This window comes from Mycteria americana, chromosome 1, assembly GCF_035582795.1.
Source record: "Mycteria americana isolate JAX WOST 10 ecotype Jacksonville Zoo and Gardens chromosome 1, USCA_MyAme_1.0, whole genome shotgun sequence".
NCBI classification, from domain to species: domain Eukaryota; kingdom Metazoa; phylum Chordata; class Aves; order Ciconiiformes; family Ciconiidae; genus Mycteria; species Mycteria americana.
Genome location: NC_134365.1, coordinates 41,380,739 through 41,402,479, shown reverse-complemented (window position 1 = coordinate 41,402,479; position 21,741 = coordinate 41,380,739). Strand labels below are relative to the sequence as shown.

The following is a 21,741-nucleotide window of genomic DNA, read 5'->3' as shown; positions in this document are numbered from 1 at the left end:
TGTCCTTTCAGAGCCTGGGAAATTCCTGATTTCTTCAAAAGCAGCCAGTAAGAAGGCTTTTCTTTTATGATCTCTACACTCCGTTGGTGATGCTCTCAGTCTTGCAAGATGATCAAAGTTCCCTACCACAAGACCCATAGCTTAGATACTACTCCATTTCTCACTGGAGCTCAGACTTGAAAAATTGGCTGGCTCTGCACGGTATCCATCTCCTTGTTCAGGAGATGGTTTGAATCACTTGAGTGGATAATCAAAGGTTAATGACCCTTCTTTATTTATTCAGTTCCAGCCACAACGATTTCTTCTGTCATCTCCTGAAAAGTTTAGCTTGCTAAGGATACAAAGTACAGCAGGGAAATGGAGCTTGCAGTCTGATAGATAGACCCAGAGAATTCCCAGTACCAAACAATTCACTGGAGGAACCTGACTCCTCCAACTATCACCTTCCAACACAGAAATGGGACAAAAGCCCATTCTCTGGAATTCCAGAGCTCTAACTCCACTTTCCATCTTCACTAGAGCAATCAACGCTGGTTGCTGAGCACTTCACCTATGCTGCACTGCATCAGTCCAGATACATTTAAGGTAACTTCATACCAGTAGTTCAAATAAAGAGAGTAAAGAAGATATAGTGGGACTGGCTTCAAGTTTCTGGCTTCAGGTAAGCATGCTTGTCTCCAGGCAGGCTTCTACAGCAGCATCACCAGTATTAGTAGCTGAGTGAGTGTCTACATCTCTGTTTTCCTGTGCTGAGGTAACAACTCCCAGAAACAAATACATGAAGATGTGTTACTTCTAGTTCTGCACTGGGACACAGGCTCTTTGTGTCACTTCCATCCTTGCAGACAAAATGAGAACAGACAAAGCCTAGCCCCATTAACTTGTCTCTCCTGGCAAGGGGAGGAGGATGAGGAGGCAGAAGATATTTCTCTCATGCCTTTAGGTTGTAGATTCTTCCATTAAAACTAGACAAAGTACTATTTTGAACATGCAGTTATAAAGAGGGGGGCTTGAAACAAAAACATATGAACAAAAAAAAAAAACCCAAAAATCAAATCTTCCAAGCAGAACAGTGAACCAGCATTTGGGATTGTCATTGGAGTCTCTTAAGATTCCCTGCCAGTCTGGCCCCTTATAGATAGTCTAAACAATATAATTCTTCACTTAACTACCAAGGCTTGATTCTTTTGTTTTGTTTTATTCAGAAAATAATTAAGTTCCTTTAATTTATTCACACACATTGCTCAGAGAAAATAAGATTTTTGTAATGCACTTTTCACAGCAAAAGATTTTTCTTGGAGTAAATTAGTTAGCAGAGCAGAGGAAATCTATATAGCTCTGTGAATGTAGTAGAAACATAATGAAACTCAGGAAGAAATGTTTTAAAATGCATATAGTAGTGATACAGATCAAACCAAATGAACACTCTAATTTGTATCTAGCTCTATAGCCTGGGTGTTAAATCTGATGGAAAGCCCACTGAAGTCAAAGGGAGTCTTTTTACCAGGTTCATATTATTGAAATGCAACATTCACCAAGCCAGGGACCCATAGCAAACCTCATTATGGTCCCATATATCAACCAGCAGATCTCAGGGCATTGCAGCTACTGTGGAAGATGAAGAGCTGTCCCCACTCAAGTCAGTTTAGTTTTGCTGCTGCTTACAAAAAAGCCAGGATTTCACTCTACATTTCTGATAACGCTTACTATATGCTTTATTTTATGAAAAAAATTAAACACATTTTAAAAGGGATTTTCAAAATTTTCCTATGGATTTCCTGATAGCACAGATTATTTAATTTATATGGTTTCTGAACAAGTAGGTCTGCAGGAAGAAAGTAACATCATTAGAAAATGACAACTAATTCTTCTGTTAGTCATATTTAGAGCTGTTAAGACGATAACCTGGATTTTTAAGTTCAGCCCAAAGAAGGGATAAAAATCTTCATTCTAATTGAACTAGTATTACTACATAGTGACTTTCCAGACACCATGACCTGAAAGGTTACAAAAAAGTAGTTGCTGTTACTACTAAGGATCAGCTATGGTACACTGCATAATTCTGAATGTAAGCAGCATTCTGAAAACTACAGGGGTCTCAAATATACAAAGCGACGAACCAGAAAACATCAGCAAAAACATAGATGCACTTAATTGTTTCCTGGAAGATGTTCCTTCCTTTCTTCCTGTTGGAGTTATGTACTTAAATCCCCTATCAATAGACAAAAATGTTCTCCTTGTTTGTATTAAGTTAATAAATGTCGTTATTCTTTTGCTGAGCATTGGCAGGTGCTGCAATCTGAGACACTGGCTTCCCACAGGAAAGGAAATCATTGGTGCAGAACCTGGTACTTTCTAAGTATAATTTCTTTTTTTGAAATATCTACAGATATTTTCAGGTAGACCAGAAGAGGTCCAGCATCATATATTCAAGCCCTTCTTTCAGGATTTTACATTGTAGCAATTTGCCTACAAATTTAAGAGATTATGTCCTAATTACAGAGGTTACAGAAGTGAGTGAATTCCTTCAGGGATTACCACCTCTTTCCCAATAAAAACGTGCACACAAAACTAGCCTCATAGCATTTTAGCAAATACTTTGCCCAGTTCACATGCTGAGGAAAAGAGTAAGTAGATCTGTGTTTAACAGCACCACCTGGTGACTCCTGCCAGAAAAATGTTAGAGCATTCTTAGGGACAGCTTAATATGACATTCCATGAATCCTTTTATATCCAAAAATATTATTCCATGGTTTCAGCAGTCTAGTCATGAAATCAAAGTTAGGCATGGGTCCAAGTGTTTACAGGAATGGAGCTGAATATATGTATGTGAACCCTTTGTGTAAATTTTGGCAAAAATAAAATACACCAAAATAGTACAAGCTGAATAAACAACAGTTACAATTTCATGCTGACCATCTGATAACCGATGCACTGCGAAAATGTCATTCCTGTGGTTACACAATCAGTGGATGCCTTTGGTGAAAATACCTCCATATTATCTAACTGACATGTATTGTTCTGTTATTACTGCACAGAGCACACCATATATAATACAAGACAAGAACTACAATCGCTTCGATCTTTTTTTTTTCCCCCACTTTTCATCAGGAGACCAAATGCCAAAATATTTCATCCAAACTTGCAATATTCTGTTTTGGAAAAGTTGCAATGCTGTCCCATGAAAGCCATAATTAAAGTGTCTCTTATTTCTATCATGTTCACTGTAACAGGCTTCATATCTAATATCCTCTCTGAGTGAGAGACCAGTGAGTGCCTCATGACTTGCTTGCATTGTGTTATAGGAGAGAAATGAAGTTCAGCTGCAGAGTCTGGCCCAAAAAAGATAAATGAGGACACAAGAAGACCAAATTATACTTCTGAAAGCAATTTTTTTCAAGGGATTCAGGGCTTTTTTTTACAACTTCTTTCCTTAGTTGTCCACCAGAAAATAAAATTTTAGATACTTTTTCAGCATGTTTAGTTGAAAACTCCATTTTCCACTGAAAAATAATCCAGATAGACAGAATTTTTTGACCCACCATATAAATAGCCTAGTTATTTAAGAAAAGTAAAAAGTCCAAAAGAAGCCTTTAAATTAAATTCTGGCTCACCAATGTGAAGGGTTTTGTCATGAATGGTGTAACTAGCTTTCTACCTTTGTGGCAAGGTTCCTCTTTCCAGTCTTGGCAAATTCAATTGGGCCTTTTAAGAATCCAGCAATCATATTTTTTCAGCACTAAAGCAAATGCAGCAACTTACGGTTCTGGTGTGTAGAGAGGATCTGAGCCATGTCGTATGTACTGAGTACAGTGAAAAACTCTATATGCTAAGCCAGCTAAAAAATCTCGGGGAGATAGGTATCCAGCAACTGGTCTCACTGTGAAGCCAGACCTTTCTGAAAGTGAAGGAGATAATAAAAGACCATATTATATACCCCTATATCCATTTCTGAGGACAGGTAATGATCTATAGTTAATTATTCTACCAGAAGCATGACACAGAGAATATCTTGGTTGAAGATCACCACACATCATTTTCACATGTTACGTACAAGAATTATTTTGCATTGCTAGCATATGTTTAATGAAAACAGCTTGAGGTATTTCAAAGTTTGTTTTAATACCTTTGTCTAGAAAAGATGGTAAGGTACCATAACTTATGTTCTCAAATCACCAAGTACCTGATTTTCATGTCTAGTACCAAACAGGAGAGAAGTTTCCATAACAGAAGATTACTTCTGTAAAATACATTAAAAACTAACAGAATAGGATTAAATCAAATCTGTCCTTATTTTTACAGATAAAATACTGTTTGTGACAGTAAAATACCAACTTTCACAGTTAAGGTCCTCATTTATTTAACCAAGTGTTCCTTTGTCAGGTTAGTCCCAGTGGGGAATTATTTCAGACTCAGTGACTTTGAAAAGGACATTTCTCTCCCAAATTCATTCTTTACTCTTTCCAGGTGTTTATAGGAGAATGTTCCAAGTTTTTCTTCAACAGACACTACTATTGTTGTATTTAGTCTGAAAACATATTTCTGAAAGAAGTGTGAGGTTTTGAGTTTCTAGTTAGGGAGAAAGAACCTGTACACTTTGGCATCATTCCTTGGAGACCATAACACAACAGACGAGAGACCCAGAAAGACACAACCAAATTTGAAGACTGATGAGTCAAGTTATTAGTAAATTCAGGTGCTTCACAAACAAGAGTTACAGATGAAGCAAGGACTGGGGAAAGTAAGCCTTTCATTACAAATTTTGTGTTTCTCTTAGTTAAAAATTTTCCACACACATTTGGGACAAAACACTTTGCGATTTTTTTCTCATAACACTTAACAGCACAAAACATTTTTTTCCAAACAGCTGTCTTCATAATATATTAGCTCCTGAGCTCCAGAACCTCCTGAGCAAGAGGTTTAAGGAACAAGTATATGTATCTGAAGGGACACCTGAGGAGAAGAGAAAATCTTAACAGAACTCTTTGGCAGCTTTTCCTCTAGAGTTAAGCACAGCAGGTTCATGTCTGCCACTTCTCCTTCTATATGGGATACATTTCCATTACAGATTAAAAAGAAGGGTGTTTTCAAACTTAAATATGTACTATCATGACCCCTTAAAAAAATAACATGAAAGAGAAATACCAGATTACCTATGGAGTCCCACTGAGCTTTTTCAACATACAAATATAATGACTAGCTTCATGAGGTCTTGGGCACTCAGGAAAGCCTCATATTCATCAGGCTGTACAACAATGTGCCAAACCTGCTCTCCTCTTTAAACTCAGTTATCTTGGCATTTTATTCCCTCTTTTACCTGCCTGGATATTTGGGGGATGCCCACTGTGGTTATCAGAACACCCACCCTGTGGGAATGAGAAGAGCAGAGCTAACCCTGTTCTTTCTTTTCATCGTACTGAAGGACTTGTCTCCCTGTGCAAGATAACATCATGTGATATGTGTTCAGCTGTTTAATTCCTCTCAGCTTCATACCTGCAGGTACATATATATAACTGTCTTGATTCAACAAACTTTCTGCCATGGAGAATGTCAAAAACAGAATGATACTTTAGACTAAACCAAAGTCCACTGACAAAGCTGGGAGTCTTTTCATTCAATGTGCTTTGTATTTCGTACTAATAGAAAAGAGTGTTTTCATGAAACTGTATCTATTGAAAAAAAGCAAATATGAATCTTACCTTTAAGAAAAATAGAAACATCTTCCAGCTGAGGCACATTATCCTCTCTGTATCCACAGTACTTGGTCAGCAGAGGAAAGTTTTTTAAATATTCACGACAAGCATGGGTGGGATAGAGTTTACTGAGTTCCCTAAATACCACCCCCCATGTTTTAATTTCTTCAGCTGTGTACTCCACTCTGGGAATGGGTTGACCACTGTAAAAAATAAAATAATACAAAATACATTTGAATACAACCAGATTCAAGACAGACTCTGGATGGCAAAATTTCTGTGAAAAGTATTATTAAAATAAATAAAGGCTGACAGAGCCTATTAAAAGTATTGAAAACTATTTTAAAATTACAATTAGATGCTTTTTTCCTTAAAATTTCTTCTTGATGTTATGTTGTACATATTACATTTACTTCTTAAGAACTGTATTTCTTATTAAGCAATGAGATTATTTCTTAATCTTTGTACATATAGTAGAAAGATTGATTCTTATATGCCATAGAATCATAGAATCATTTAGGTTGGAAAAGACCTTTAAGATCATCAAGTCCAACCATTAAGCTAGCACTGCCAAGTCCACCACTAAACCATATCCCTAAGCACCTCATCTACACATCTTTTTAAATACCTCCAAGGATGGCGACTCAACCACTTCCCTGGGCAGCCTGTTCCAATGCTTGATAACCCTTTCAGTGAAGTAAAATTTCCTAATATCCAGTCTAAACCTCCCCTGGCACAACTTGAGGCCATTTCCTCTCGTCCTATCGCTTGTTACTTGGGAGAAGAGACTGACCCCCACCTCTCTACAACCTCCTTTCAGGTAGTTGCAGAAAGCAATAAGGTCTCCCCTCAGCCTCCTTTTTTCCAGACTAAACAACCCCAGTTCCCTCAGCCACTCCTCATATGACTTGTGCTGTAGGCCCTTCACCCGCTTCGCTGCTCCTCTTTGGACGCACTCCAGCACACTATGTTCCTATACCAGAGTCCTATTTCTCTGTTTATTGCCACTGATGCCTTTGCAAGTGATTAGCTGAAGATCCTGATTCAGTCTAACTTGTAGATTCAGTAAGACCATCAGCAGACTGCATGTTCTATGCATTCTTTAAAATACATAATATTCACACAGCATCATTACCTAGCATTTTACAAAGTGAAGATTATGCAATTACATAGGTGTTTAGAAATGTGTGGATCCAATTAAAATATATGTATTTATTGTTTAGACTGTTGCTTATGTATGCAGATATGTTTGGGACCCCAAATTCATGCAGGACTACATCATGAGGAAGCTTGCCTCAGAGCCAAGAGCCTAGCATAGGTGAAACTAAGCTTCTAAATACATCTCTTTTTTTCCTTCTGCACCATTCCTCTGCCTTCTCCGCCTTACACAAATGCACAGAAATTGCAAAGCAGAAGCCTTCCATGGTACCTGCTAATCTGTCTCTGACATCCAAGATTTTCCTTGAGTGGTTACAGCTAATTCACAACTGACTGACAGTGTTAAGAGTATGAAGGGCTCCTTCCAATTTGCACTGCCTTGTATTTAGCTGTAAGGAACTTCCTATGCCATGGTCATGGGCCATCATCTCACGTTATGAATTCCCCCTAGAAACTTTATAATCTTTCTCTGGATTTAATGTTCACAATCTACAGTAGGTAATCTGTGCAATCTGCCCTCTCCTCAGGTATCCTCTTTTCCCGCACTGCAACGAAGTACAGATTGGCAAAGGGATTCACAGGATCCCCTTCCACCCCATCAGTCGCTATCTCCCACTCCCCTGCCACAGGGCTGGCAACGTGGATGCTCCCAGCCCAGTGCTGCAGCTTCCCCAGTGTCGCAGAGAGCAGCCGAACGGGCGTCTCAGGCATGGGGAATCTCACTGCAGCAGGAGAATTGCAACGCTGAGCTTTTGCTGGGGCTTGGCTCTCCATCTCGACTGTCGCTGGGTTCATAATCCTGCCTCCACCATATGAACTAACAAGGAATAAGCCCTCATGTCACATGTGACTGCTGCTATGCAGTACCTATATGCACAAGAGAAAAGCATCCACCCTACATGCGTTGGGGTTATCCCCTCATCTTTATTGAAAACTTACTATTTAATCCCCTTGCCTTTCACTATATCAAAGTATTTTGATCCATGGCAGTTATCTGTCAGTCAAAGGCCACTTTGTATGAGGCACTCACACTTGTTAAGGACTCACTGAACATCCAATACATCCGCTAGTTCTCCTTCAGCCACTCTTTTGCTGACATGACAAGAGTTGCAACACATTTAGTGAAGCATTTCTCATCAACAGAAGCTGCACTGCGTCCATGCCCATTCTGCAGTGCGAGTCAGTCCTTCAGGTCTAGTATCTGTCTTCACCTTTACACTTTATCAGCCTTAAGCTGCCTGCCAGCTCATGGAAACCATAACACAGCTATTCTAAATTGTACTGTACATGACCGACACAAGCAGGTTGCTACTCCATCCACCTAGGGTTGCCAGAATACTGTGCAGTAGCCTCCTCCCTCTTCCTTAGACCTGACCTCTACCTCGGACACTGCCAGTATGGGTCAGCACTGGCCCAGCAACGCTGAAGAAATCTGTGCACCAGTGGAAAAACTCAGGTTTCTATTTAGCCCGTCACTAGAGACGTATAAACACAATGAAACATCTGAAGCTTGTTCACTGCTCACTAAAAGGTTTATAACTTAGTTATTGTTTCAATTAATTCATTAGTACTGAAGTAAGGTTCACTGAACATTAATTCCTTAATAGGATTTATGCCTGGAGAGCTGATCTTATTTCCAGCTGATCATGATACTGCTTTCTTTATCGAGAGGATCAAGGCAGACAGATTTGAGGGAGGACCTAGGCCTTTCTGACTCAGCTCTGCAAATCTCATTTTTCTCACCCTCTTACTGCAACAAGCAAGACCCACCTTGCGCTCAAACTTTGCCATAAATCATGGGAATGGCCAGCCTGCATAGCCAGTTTTCTTGTGGCTGAGCAAGATGTCTCTACAACCTATCCTGCATTTTTATTTCCTTTTATTAAAACAGGATCTTTCAGTTTTGCCATGGTCATGACCTATCAACTCATATTACGAATTTCCTCTTAAACCTCGTATTTTTCCTCCAGATTTAATTTTCAGAACACTTTTGCAATCCCTGATCAGTCTCAAAGGACTAATTAGCAAGATTAACACATTTTCACTATCTTTAGGATAGAAGCTAAGCAAAGGAGGGAGGAGTATTTTTTTTTTGGTCCATTTATTTCATACGGCTGATTTTCACTGCTGTGCTCTATTAACATCTTTCCCTTTAACATCCAGCACCAGCAATTATCTGCTCCTCCAAGTTCATTTCTTAGCGTTTTTCTCTCTCTCTCCACTACAGAGGCCTCTTTATGTTCAAGCAAAGCAGAACATCTACCACTATAGAACAGTAGCAATTCATCAAGGAAATGCTGATCTGGGATTTTCAACTCAACAATTTTTTTTACAAAGCCAATTCCTTGCAGCCAATTCTTTGCAGCAAAATTTGTTATTTTTTTAAGGAAACAAGTGTGGGGGTTTTTTTTACACTGGAAAATGAAAAGTAGAAATGCATCAAGCCTCAGTAAATGATTAGGAAGGTCACTTACCTGGAAGACACTGAGAGGTTCAAGACAATGCTCTGAATTTATCCCTGAGGGAAGCAGCCCTTACAACAGAGCTGTTCTTTTTGTATAAATAAGTAAATAGTCACTAGACCACAGAAGAGAGTGTGATGAGACTGCAACGTAGTGTCGAGGCACCTATATTAATTCTGAGCTCCCCAGCATGGGTAGCAGAAACAGCTTAGCTGTAGAAGCACGGAGTCCTCCCTGAGCTGATTGGCCTTTCCTCAGCAGGGCTTAGGCTGAGCTGAAGGATGCTGAGGGTAAATGCCTGCCTGGGCTGTCTCTACAGGCATACTCGGAGACAGACTGACTGTACAGCCCAGTAGATATGGCACATCCCTGGGGTTAAGATAACCACTGCAGGAGACCTGAGGAGTATGAACGAGATTTTGCCACATCTTAGGTAACTGCCCTAATCACTGGCCTCCCAGCCATTTTGTGCTCCCTAGCTAAAAATATGTGAAGCATCTTGTTTTCCCTCTGCTGATAAGAATAGGAGGAGTTTGAAAATATCAGTGGGATGAAGGAGTACTTCTGAGCAGTTTTGCTGAAGTACAAGATCTGGCCCTCAAATAACCTCTGGTTTGGGTGGTTTGATTTTTGTAATGTGCCTCAGAAATGGTTCTTGAGCCTTCAAAATCTAAAGAAGGAAAAGATTTTTCCTTTCCTTTATCTGTTTTTCTGGGAATATGCAGGATTACTCTACATGATTTCTGTGAAAAGATGTTTCTCACTAGTTTCTCACAGGGAAAAAAAAAAAAAACCTTTGTAGCAGAAGACCAACCACTGCTTAGTGAGCCAGCAGCACGATCTTTCCAGCACTTAGGCAGCTGAGAGGGAGAAGGGAGGAAGATACTTTCAGCAACTTAGCAGCTGTGAAATGCATGGTACTACTTCTACCATCATGGGTAAATGGAGAACTATCCGGTATTACTGAAAGAGCTCTAGGAGCACACACAGTCTGCCCTCATCCACAGGTACCTGCTTGACATTTCACACTGCAATAAATGCTAGGCAAGAAGAGCTAACTCTACAGCTAGCATTAGACTGAAAAAAAGATAATCAATCAGCCGTAAACAAACAAAACAAAAAAAACCCCCACCCCACAGAACTGTCTCAATTTACATTTGAAAACTGTTTAAACTTAGGACTTACCTGGTCAGCCTAGGAAGCTCCTCCACCAACCAGCACCCTGCCCCCAGCAGGCAGCAGCTCAGTGTGCTGGATGAATGTCATGAGCACCCAGCTAAACAAATGCCACCGTGGGCAACAAAAAGGGGAACCAACACTAGCACTTACACATTTATTAGACTGGTAATAGCTTAATGACAGGAATGGGATAAAAGTAAAAGAGAAAGATAATCAGGATTATATGGTCACAAAGCAGAGTTAATCCTCCTGTCCCCCCAGCCTTCTGCAGCCCATATATTAGCCTTATGTTAAAAACAAAAAAACAGAACTGAAAAACCTTCAAAAATCCATTTTTGAATTGCTTCCTGACAGGACATGCCTTCTATGAAGGGAGAAAAAATTGTCGTGTTTTATATTCTTTCAACAACATAGGTAGAAATCTCAAAGGAGAAAAATGAGAAACCTGAAGAAGTGTGGTAAAATGGAAAAGAACATGAAATTAGCATGTTTTTTCCCTTGAGAATGAGGGCTTAGCCCTGTTGCAAATAAAACCTAGAGTATGATTAGAATTAGTTGAATGCTTCTGCAACAAGAAAATTGCAACACAGTAGGTATTTGTAAGTAGCACAGAGAGTTTTATAACTGCCAGGGATGGTATCAAATTGAAAATACTGACTTTACATGTTAAAAAAAAAAGCAAAATGAGAAAACACATGCAGTGTATTTGTGCACAGGCACCAGCTCCACTAACTACAGAGAAATCCACTGACTGAATTCTGAGAAGTTTAGAGCTGTTCTGGCAAAATTGATAAATGGTATTTTGCAGCATCCAGTATAGTAAGCGCATGAAAAGAAAATAATAATTTTGTTTTTTAGTGAGCTCATCCAACTACATAGGGATGCTAGATACGTGTGATTCAGCAGTGCATCAGTTTGTCATTAAGACATGCAAGCATTTGTAAAAGAGTTTCTTGAGTTTAAGCAGTTATGAATAAAATGCTGAAGAGATAGTGCTTACCTTTAAATGCTTTACTTGTCTGTATCTGTACTGAAAACGTAACGGGATTTCAAGCATCAGGTTTGTCATTTATAGCCTACACTAAACTAGTCAAAGTTTAAAGGATGACTTTGTCTACTGTTAAACTTCATCCTACAGAATTAAGTAGAGCATGAATTCTAACTAGTCAGCAGCACAAGAAAGAATTATGCCAGTACTTACTATTTATAGCTCATGGCAACATCCACAAAGTACTTTCTTCTCTGTCGATAGACATTGTCTTTAAATCCCTTAAGCAAGGAAGAAGAGAGTAACTTACAATAAGGACAGAAAATTAGCTGTAAGAATTATAAAATAAATCATTAAATTGTTTATTTAGTACCTAATTATATTGTATTTTGATTAACACTATCTACTGGACTGCAAGACAAGACAAGGATTTCTTCACTTTTTTCCCCACCAAAGTCCGACAGGAGTTTTTTCAAGACAGTTTTGTGCATAGGTACTGTCATTCATCGAAGATGCTGAAAAAGGGAAACTTTTTCCTTGTCATTTCATCTGCTCTGGTTTTCCTTAATCTGAATGGAGATCTACACACAGGCACAAAGCAGAATAATTTACCTGTCCTTAATACATCTTTCTTCACTAGAAGAATCAAGCGCCCAGAGTTCACATGCAACTCATTTTGAAGACGCTACTTCAGCAGTTGCCATCTTAACCAACACATTAGGGACTGAACCATCAGCCTCCAGCAGCAAATATGCATATTGCTCCAATTTGAGTTACAGAGGAAGGGCTCTACCTCGTGGGCTACAGTAGGCTCATACCTTTTCCATATTAAGCACAAAAGAGCTATATAACACATACACACCAGCCAGTTACAGCTCTTTGAACTATTCAAAACTAAAACAAGATCTCTTCTATACTTATAAAAGATGTAGACACTTCAGGTTTTGGACTACAAAGAGTTATCTGTTTTCAAGGCAGAATTGCCAACCTCTTGAAGATGAAAAAGGGTAAAGAGTTATCTGAGTTCCCCAGTTAATAGCCCAGAAAGTGCATTTAAGTTTCCCCTAGTCAGAGCTGAAAAGTAAAATGCATTTTTTCCTTACTGCTCATATACACAAATGCAAATCACTGAAGGGAATGAAAAGATAACATTGTTTGATTTGAAATATTTGTATGACCTTCCAGAAAACTCAGAAGGTATTTTACTGCCCCATAACCAAAGCTGTGCCGCTGGGGCAGAGTAAGGGAGAATGTCAAAGGACTGCAGAAAACCCTCAAGCCTCCAATCCTACACAGAAAAGCTTTTTGACTGGCAAAAAGTTGCTGTAATCTGGGGGTGCCTCCTTGTTTGCTTAATACCTTTTGACGTAAGCATTGAGTTACTCAGCCGCAGACCATTCAAGAGCTGAAAAGGGATGGAAGACAGCACAGGGGATTTAAAAGCCCGTCATGTGTAGTGAAACTGAGACTGAAACCATTAGCCAATATGGAGTGGGTTAGGCTATGCTGCTGAAGTGGTGCTATGCTGGTTCTGTAATAAGGTAGGTCTCTTTGGTCCTCTGGCACCTACACGCCACCACTAAGGAACAGGGCAAGCACCAGCAGTGGCCTTTGAAAGCCCAGTCACAGATTTTACAGTTTTTTCCCCCATCTCTAATAACTCGCATGCTGCATAGGCTAACAAATGACGTGTAAATTATGTTTATAAGAGTTCCCCCAAATGTAAAATATATATTCATATAATGCAAATGTCTTTTTTCATTGTCTGTAAAACTGAGGGCAGATTTTCAGGAGAGCACTCAAGTATTTAATGAAGGCACCAGCTCAGAACATAAAACAGCATCAAATGGCTCATCACAGTCATCAACTCAAGGCTACAATGAGCTGCTGCTACAGCCTCTGTTTGAACCAAATTACTGTTAATGGTTCCAGGTCATCAACAGACTTTTCCGTTCTGAGAAAATGCAAGGTAAATCCTCGTTTGTCATCAAGAAGTACATGGCAGAAACCAGGATCCAGGAATGCACTCCCCAACTGTGGGCCCACAGCGTGAGAAGGGCCCACGTATGGTAGAGATGGCTGAAAACCAAGCAAGGTGATGATGCTTATCGTGGCTGATACTTGGGCAGGTGACACCAGAGACAGGTAAGTGGGGCTGCCAGGGGACATCGTGATGATGTCCATTTGCTTGTATATGCAGGCATGAGGATCTGTGCCCGAGCCCCCGCTACAGCACGGCAGCTGTAGGAGCTGTGGAGCAGACAGGACAGAAGGCAGCAGTCTGAGTGCCATTTCTGCACTGACACGGAGCCCCAAAACCCAGGGCCACCAGGAGTACGTGCCTCCCCTCAGCCAAGGCAGTCACCAGGGAAAAGTCTACACAGGCGCTGTAGTACCATGGTATAGCACAGATGCATCCCTAAGAGTCCCCTACACTGAACTGATCTTTCTGCTGTCGCTTACAATCTCTTTGGGGCCCTTTTTCACCACCTTGCACAATACCAACAAAAATGTGTGTGACAAAAAACAAAGGAGACTATCGCTTACAGCTACAGTTTTATCTGATTCTATTACAAGACAATCTTATGGTCAGATATCTTAGTTCATTACCTACTTCCCTTCAGCTGGAAGTTTCTTACAATACCAGTTTAATCCAGCCTGTTTTACTTTGGAGTAGGAATTAATACAACTAGGTACCAGCAGTATCTTTCAGCAAAGTGGTCCAAAGGTAGAAACTTGGATTTATAACAAGTGAAAATGTTGTAACACAAATGCTTGCCGTCATCTGCCATCTAGAGACCCAGAAGTTAAGCATTTATGGACGTCAGCCAAAAGAAATAAAACAATAACAAATCTATTTTTTTGCCTTTTGCACTGAGCATTTGGCACTACTGCAGATACGGCTTGTGTGAAATGTCTCCTGTCACCAAAGTCAGGAAACAATGCGAGACACCTTCCCATCTGCTGCATTCATGCAGAAAGAGGAACATGTTGCTCTGATTTATTTTGCAATTATGTCTTGAATGCCCAAGAAAGTCTTCCTTCATAATTCTTTCTTCCCTGACACCTAGGTTAATATCAATTCTTACCTAAGAGCTGTGACAGAACCGAAGGTCACATTGATCTAAACTCTCCAGAGTCTGAAAGCTTCTATCAACTAGTTAATTAAAAAAATAAATAAATGAAAGCAGTACAAAAGGGGACATAGTTCTTCAAGAGTGAATAAGTTTTCTGGAGGACCTCCTTTTTGGGTGTCCTACTACAGAAAAGGAAGATTAATTCACTGAAACCATTGAACAGAACTAAATCCCCATCTTCTGAAAACCAACCATATGCTCAAAAAAGTACTCAGAATTGGTAGTCAATAGGCTTTTTATTTGACTGGCAAATAACCTAAACAAATTATCTACAATACAATTTTATGTTACACTTACGGGGTGATCTGCATCCAGCTCAGATCCATACATCAAAACTCTCTGTGAGCATTTGTCTAATTCAGATATCTTCCTGGGGAACCAAGGGACACAGTCGAGATCTGTAGAAGACAGAATGTGAGTTGAATGTACTGGAGTGTAAGACTTATGGAGATACCTGTGCAAAATGTTTGTCAGCATCTAAACCAAGTGACACAAAAGCAGCCTTGCCTTCTTCATCAGTCCAGATGTTTTCTGGTGGATTGAGAGATACAATATTAGTTTGAAACTTGAGCAACTGGATTAGTTCATTAAATTCTTTCTTACTGCAGTCACAGTCCACAAAAATTTCCACCTCCGAGTTCCTTCTCTTCGATTTTCGTGATTCAATATGAACCATACTCACATGTTTCTCCTGTGGAAAGATGAAATAGCATATGAAATGCAGACATACCAGCTAGAAGGGGAATATTAATGGCATGTTCCTCAGAAAAGTTTTTCCCAGTTATTAGAAGGTGTTTTCATTGGAAGTACTCACTTTGGACCCACATAACTGGTTAGTGATGCTTAATAAATAATAAAGACAAAAAAATCTGTATACTGGATGTAAAAATAATACTATTGTGTTTAATGAAGAAAGTTAACTAATGATTTAATTTTATCTAACAAGGCAATCTTTTATAAAGGACAATATTACTTTATAATTTTTAAAAAGAAAAAAATTGTAACACAATTGTATATTTACCTTTGTTAAACATGAAATGCAATTTTATTAGGCAACATGCATAATAATATTGTTAATTTGACTAGATTTGAGTGTGTTTACTTACACACTATTAAATGTGTACTACTTCAGCAGCTCTCATAAACGCAAGGGAGAAAATATTTTTTAAGGATAACTGTATATCAGTCCTCATCTATCTTTCTTGCAGCAATTATGAATTACCTGAAGTGGTAATAGTAATAAAATTAAAATCTAATTCAATTTATTCTCTATTATATTGTCCCCATTAAAACTAAACACATGACTGTGTAAATAGTTCTAGCACTAAAATTTTCCTATGAGCTGTCTCTCCCACCACAACTACTGATCTGCCAAGGGTGTCATACAGTGATAGACAACCATAATGTGTTATGGCTGACCTGATCTAGTGTTGTGATAGCCTTGCTTCAAAACAGGAGGCTGGACTAGATTATTACTTTCAACAAGTATTTTCTACTGACTCAGATTTTTCCTTTTTTTGCCAGACACAAACTATCTGTTACTTTTCACAACTATCCTTTCACTTACTCAGTGAAGCCAATAAAACATTTTTTGACTTCCAAAGGGGGAGAAGTCTGCACTTGTACTTCCACTTGCCTGCTGTATTTTGCAGAAATGTCCATTTCAGGTGAAGGTCCCCTCTGGTACAGCCAACCAGCAGTCTCTGCTTTTACACCTCTGGAAATACGTACATAATTCTTTAACTGGCATGCTCCATAAGGTACGTATACGGTGTATCTCCTTAGCTAACCCATTCACATAACAAATTCACAGAAGGAAAACCCTCCATCTGTTGAGGGTTTTGAATCTGCTATTTGTAAACTGCCAGATTACAAAGCCAAGAAGGATCATTTTGATTATCTGCTCCTGAACAGCACAGGCCACAGGACTCCCCTGCATGTTTTCAGCTGACACAGAGCTACCAGTTTTAGGCATTCCCTTGGGAAGTCGGACAAGTGGCTTTGATCTACCCTAGGTTGAGAAGAGAACAAAACCTTGCACTCCCCCTCATGGTACTCAAATCATTAAGTGACTCCGTGAATGGGTGTGATAACTCTGCAATATCTTCCAGCCATGTTTTAAGAGACCAGAGTGAGTTATATGCGTATTCCCAGGAAGGGGGAGTTGATGTGTAAATCCAGGATTTCAGGTATGAACCTGTTTCAAGCATTTAAGCCAGAGCTGCCATTAGACGCTTAACCCCTGGAGAGAAGCTGCACTGAAAACATGACTCCTGCAATTCCTATCAGCTTTCTGTCAAACACCCTGGTTCCTGACAGCCTCCCTCCCAGGGGTCTAACTCACCCCCTTTTTCTTGGCTGGGGAATCTAGGTATCTCCATCAGCCTTAGAAATCTGCTCCCAGAGCCAGGTCCTGTGAGTTAGGATTGGTAATGCCAGTGCTCCCACACTTACACCCCTCTGACGGTTTGGCCTTAGTAGACCCCAAGCCACCTTCCTAACTTTCCTAACTTCCTAACCTTCCTAACTTTACCACCTTGCTAACTCTCTTCACTGCACTGCACAGACCAAACAACCTAAGACTTTTATCATACTGCTTTGCTTTAACTATCCTGAGACATGCCTCCAAGCCCTCTTCAATTTACTAATAAGGCAAGCAGGTTACGTGCAGTACCAGCAGTCTGACTGAAAACCACCGATTGCATGGGGATCTATACTGGAACCAATACTTCGCAATTTACATTCTAGTTAGACACATAAAACCCTGACCCTGCAAACACTTAAAGGTGCATTTAACTTCATGACCAAACATTGTCCTGCAAGCAGGGCTGCCGCCACCACCTGATTGTACGTAATTTAGATTCTGAACTGCTCTCTGAAAGTGCCTCCTTTCATTGTGGCCTGCACAGACAACTTCAAATCTAATTTACAGTGTTGAGAATCACGTATCAGAAATCTAAAGCGAATGGTGTGAAAATCAGCATCACTGTTAAACTTCAGTCCAGAAAACCCTTCATGAGCCCAAAATGCTTTGTTGAATGGTCCATAAAATTTTAAGTTACTTTTATTCAATTCTGCAGAGTGTAATTGCACTCTATTCCTTCCACCACGGTCCATTAGATTTATACCAACAAACAACCTGACCTCAGTAGCCTTCTTCAGTCCAGTCAGCGTAATGATTTGTAAGCTTTACCTGGAAGAGTCGGAGAGCCTTCACCAATCCACCAACTTCATTCTTCAAGGAAAATACAACGGCTGTCTTTCCACCTTCAGAAACAGATTCACCTTTCCCATTTCCCTTATTCCCTTTCTTTTCCTCATTTTTCCCAGAACTCGATCTGTTTAGCTACAAATGGATAAAGAAGAGCATCATTTCAGATGCAAAGGGGCATTTCATAAAATTAAGTCTTTTTAGGCAAAGAGAAATTTTTGTTAGAAAATAGCTGAATGGAAATCCTCCAGACTTAATTTAAAAGGCAATGTATTTACTTGAAACCAGTATCACAGGTCAAAAGCTGCTGTTAGAGATGATTGCGTAAGAGGCCAGTCCATAAAAAAAGCATAAGGAAAAGTATATGAATTTTTGGGATACAAATATGATGATATTATTAGGGCAATGCTATCATTAGTAATAAACATGAAGCAAATGGAGATGATCTGAATTACACCAGCTTGCAGTGATGCTATTCTAACCTGTACCAGTCAATTTATGATGATTTATGCTGGTCTGTATTTTTATGGTTAATAAATTTAATGGTATTAACCATTAAATTTAAAACATAAAGTTTATGTTCTCTGTTGTACCACAATTTAATGTCATTTTTTCCTGAGAAAGCAAAACCTCTGTTGATTATACAAATGAGGACAGAAATACAAGCTCAGACTGTACCTCCCTTAGAAGATGAGCTGGCTGAAGAACTCAAAAAAATACAGAAAATCACACCATCCTTGACCACTCCTACATTCCTCTCACAATTTGGGGGTCAAAGACTGCTTTAAGCCAAATTTCAGCCAGCATTTAAAAAAAAAAAGGTAATTTTATCAGCTTAAATCTTGTTGAGATGCCAACAGTACAGTTTTTATAGACATTGTTTATAAGGTTGACCATGATTTTCAAAAACCAGCCTGGATTTTCCAATGCCCAGGTTGTGACTCCTGGAGAAATTAAATCTCCAGTGAGCTGCTAACTGCTTTTTCTAAAACAGTATCATCCATAATATAGTCACTAAAAAAAATGTAAATATAGAAATTAAGAATCATATACAACTATTCCACATGGATTAATTTTTTTCTTTGGTAAATTGTAAAGCAGCATGAAAGGAAAATAACCTGAGAATAGATGAAGTTTTTAAACAGGTCTCACAACACTTGATGAAAGCCAAGGTAAATCTGCATTCTTATTTTTTTCCTTACAGGTAGGTTATCCCACTTGCATAATGTCTGTGGACCTGCGCCAATGGACATTAGCAAACAGCCTCCCTGTGCTTCTAGATTTTACAAGATTCCATCAAGTGCTCCGTGACCCAGCAGAAAATTAGTAAGCTTCAGCCTGATTCCTTTTCAAACTGGATTATGTAAAATGATTTTCTTAAAAATGGATATTGCTGACAGTGATGGTATTTGCATCACAGACATCTCAATGCATCCACATGGTTCATGTCAAATTGGTTTACCTTTTTACCCGATCCTAGTCCACCCTGAAACACTCACTGAATAGAGAGCCTGCAGCTCCCAAGTCAGCTCCCACTGGATCTACTGCGATTTTTTTGGAAGGTACAAGAATGCACTGAATTAAAAAGAGGGCTCATTAAAATGCATCATCTTACCAAAAGCCACTCTTTAAACAGCACGGGTAAAACTAGCCACACTTAAACTACTTACTGGACATGCTAAAAAGTCTTTCTGGTCTTTTCTCATCATTTATTAGACTACACAGAAACAATCTGGAAAAGCAATTATGTTTGTGGAATGATATATGAAGAGTTTCAAACGTTTATTTTTTAGTAATTGAGCTTATATGATTCTGCTCAGTAGGAGGTTTGCTCAGGGATAGTTTAGGAGGTCACTTTTGTTTTAACTTCAATAATATTTGGGATTTGGCTGAGCCCTTTTCACATACAACAAGTACACAACCTCCACATGAAGTGACAAAGATGCTATTTTTATAGTATCTGTGATTTTTCACTGTGTGCTGCTTTCTGGAAGCTATGTAACTAGGATCATGTACTCAACTGCATGTCTGAGAATCTCAATACCATCAATTCCTCTGGGAAACAAGAACACTTGGGACCTTCCAAGACTGTCATAGGTTCCTTAATACTCTCAAGTGAGCATTACCTGAAGCGATGACTGAAAGCCTCTCTCAAGCATTTGAAAACTAGATTAGCTAATTGTTATGAGCCCAGTAGAAGAGGCTGTGATATTGCAAGAACTCAAATCTTACCAGCCATCCTCATTAATATACTTCATAATTAAATAATGACTAGCAGATCAGCTTTCCTAATGAAAATGAATTATTTGGAGCAAGCGCAAGTACTCAGGAAAAAAAGTCATTTATAGCAGAACTCAGTGAAGAAAGTAACTCAAATATAAAGACAGTAAAATAAATTTATCCCATTTAATTCAGTATTTCCAATAGAAGCAAAGCATGTTCAAATAGGGATATTTCACATTTTACTGTAAAGACAACAGGCCAGTTCACAACTGGTACAAACTGGTGCATTCTGTCAGTTCTACTCAAGTGATCTGAATCTTCATGTGTTACAAAATTTTATAGGAAGCAAAGTCTTCATAATCCTAAATATTTCACATATTCAGAGCAGGTTACATTATTAGTACCTATTAACATTCTTTATTAAAGTACACCTATTCAAATATGCTTACCTGTAAGCATACAGAAGTTTATCCCGTGCTTGAAATCACCCAACCACCTGTTGCACCCATATCATCATCTTACAGAGAACCGCTTCTACCTCTTGACAGGGTTTTCAACAAGGAAATTGCACATCCTCTATACGATGCTCCTGCATGTTCTCACACCCCTGCTAGTTGGCAGAAGCTGGAAAACCCCAAAGCCAGCTGCTCAGCAATGGAAGTGCCACAGGCACCAACGCAGTTTAAGTGATTTGCGTCCTGCCGAAAATGTTTTACATACCGTGCTGCGAGTTTTGCAAGTGCCTTGAAAAGGCAGATTCTGCTGACACAGCACTAGTGCACACCGTCGGAAGGACTAACCCCAGGCTTTCAAACAAATTTAAAAACACCTGAACTGGACCCCAATGCTTTTATATTTCTCCAATAGCACTACGGCTAGCTTCTGTAGTAAGGCTTTCATTTCTAATGAAATTCTCGCTATTGTTTGAAGACACGTTTAAGGCAGCGTTTTGAATGAGGACCGATCAGACTGCGAAGTCAGTCAACTGCTGAAAAACTCTTCACCTGACCTGAGAGTTCAGAGGAAGGGGGCCGGCTCCCTGGCACCGGGACCCCCGGACGGGCCAGCTGAACCCGACCCGCCACCCCGCAGCTCCCCTGACCAGCGGCTCCCCCTCCTGCCCCCGCCGCCGCCGCCCGGGGTGGGCCCGGCGGAGAGGCCCCGCTCCCAGCCCCGCCACTTACGGTGAGGCTGCCGACGGCGGGGCGCTCCTCCGGCAGGGCCGAGTCCAGCGAGAAGCCCCTCCGCGCCCAGTACTTACTGGAGAACATCATCATGGCGGGCTGCATGAGGCCGGCCGGCCGGGCGGGCGGGGGGCAGCGCCGCGCTCTGCCCGCCTCGCCCCGCGGCGGCTCCTTTTATACGCCCCCGCAGAGACTGATGGAAACCCGATTAGGGGAGACCCGTCTCCGGGTGACGAGAGCCGCCGGCAGATGGACGCCCACGGTCCCCGCTTACCTCAGCCGCCGCCGCGCACCGCCAGCGCCGCCGGGGCGCGACGGGACGGGACGGGGAGCGGTGTCGCCTCCGGGCGCTGCCCAGCCTCGTCGCCCGCGCCCCGGCAAGAGTCCTCCAGGGCCAGGAGGCCTGCGGGCGCCCCGGGGGAGCTGTGCCGACCGCAACCCCGGAGGCCCTCGCTGCGGGGCGGCTCCCCCCGGCCGCCCCTGGGGGAAGGCAACGCCTTCACCGT

General features: G+C 40.5%; 1 protein-coding gene across 1 annotated transcript in view; it reads right to left on the bottom strand.

Moving 5' to 3' along the window:
• TPH2 (tryptophan hydroxylase 2) overlaps nt 1-21,489 on the bottom strand; it is a 53,216-nt gene extending 31,727 nt beyond the window's left edge. The window contains exons 1-7 of the mRNA XM_075495687.1: nt 21,236-21,489; nt 17,811-17,963; nt 15,125-15,308; nt 14,915-15,015; nt 11,694-11,761; nt 5,700-5,896; nt 3,763-3,898 (exon numbers count right to left, since the gene is read on the bottom strand). Of these exons, the coding sequence (XP_075351802.1) occupies nt 3,763-3,898; nt 5,700-5,896; nt 11,694-11,761; nt 14,915-15,015; nt 15,125-15,308; nt 17,811-17,963; nt 21,236-21,340 (944 nt within the window). The 5' untranslated portion in view covers nt 21,341-21,489. The remainder of the gene's footprint in view (nt 1-3,762; nt 3,899-5,699; nt 5,897-11,693; nt 11,762-14,914; nt 15,016-15,124; nt 15,309-17,810; nt 17,964-21,235) is intronic.
• Nucleotides 21,490-21,741: the final 252 nt, after the last annotated feature.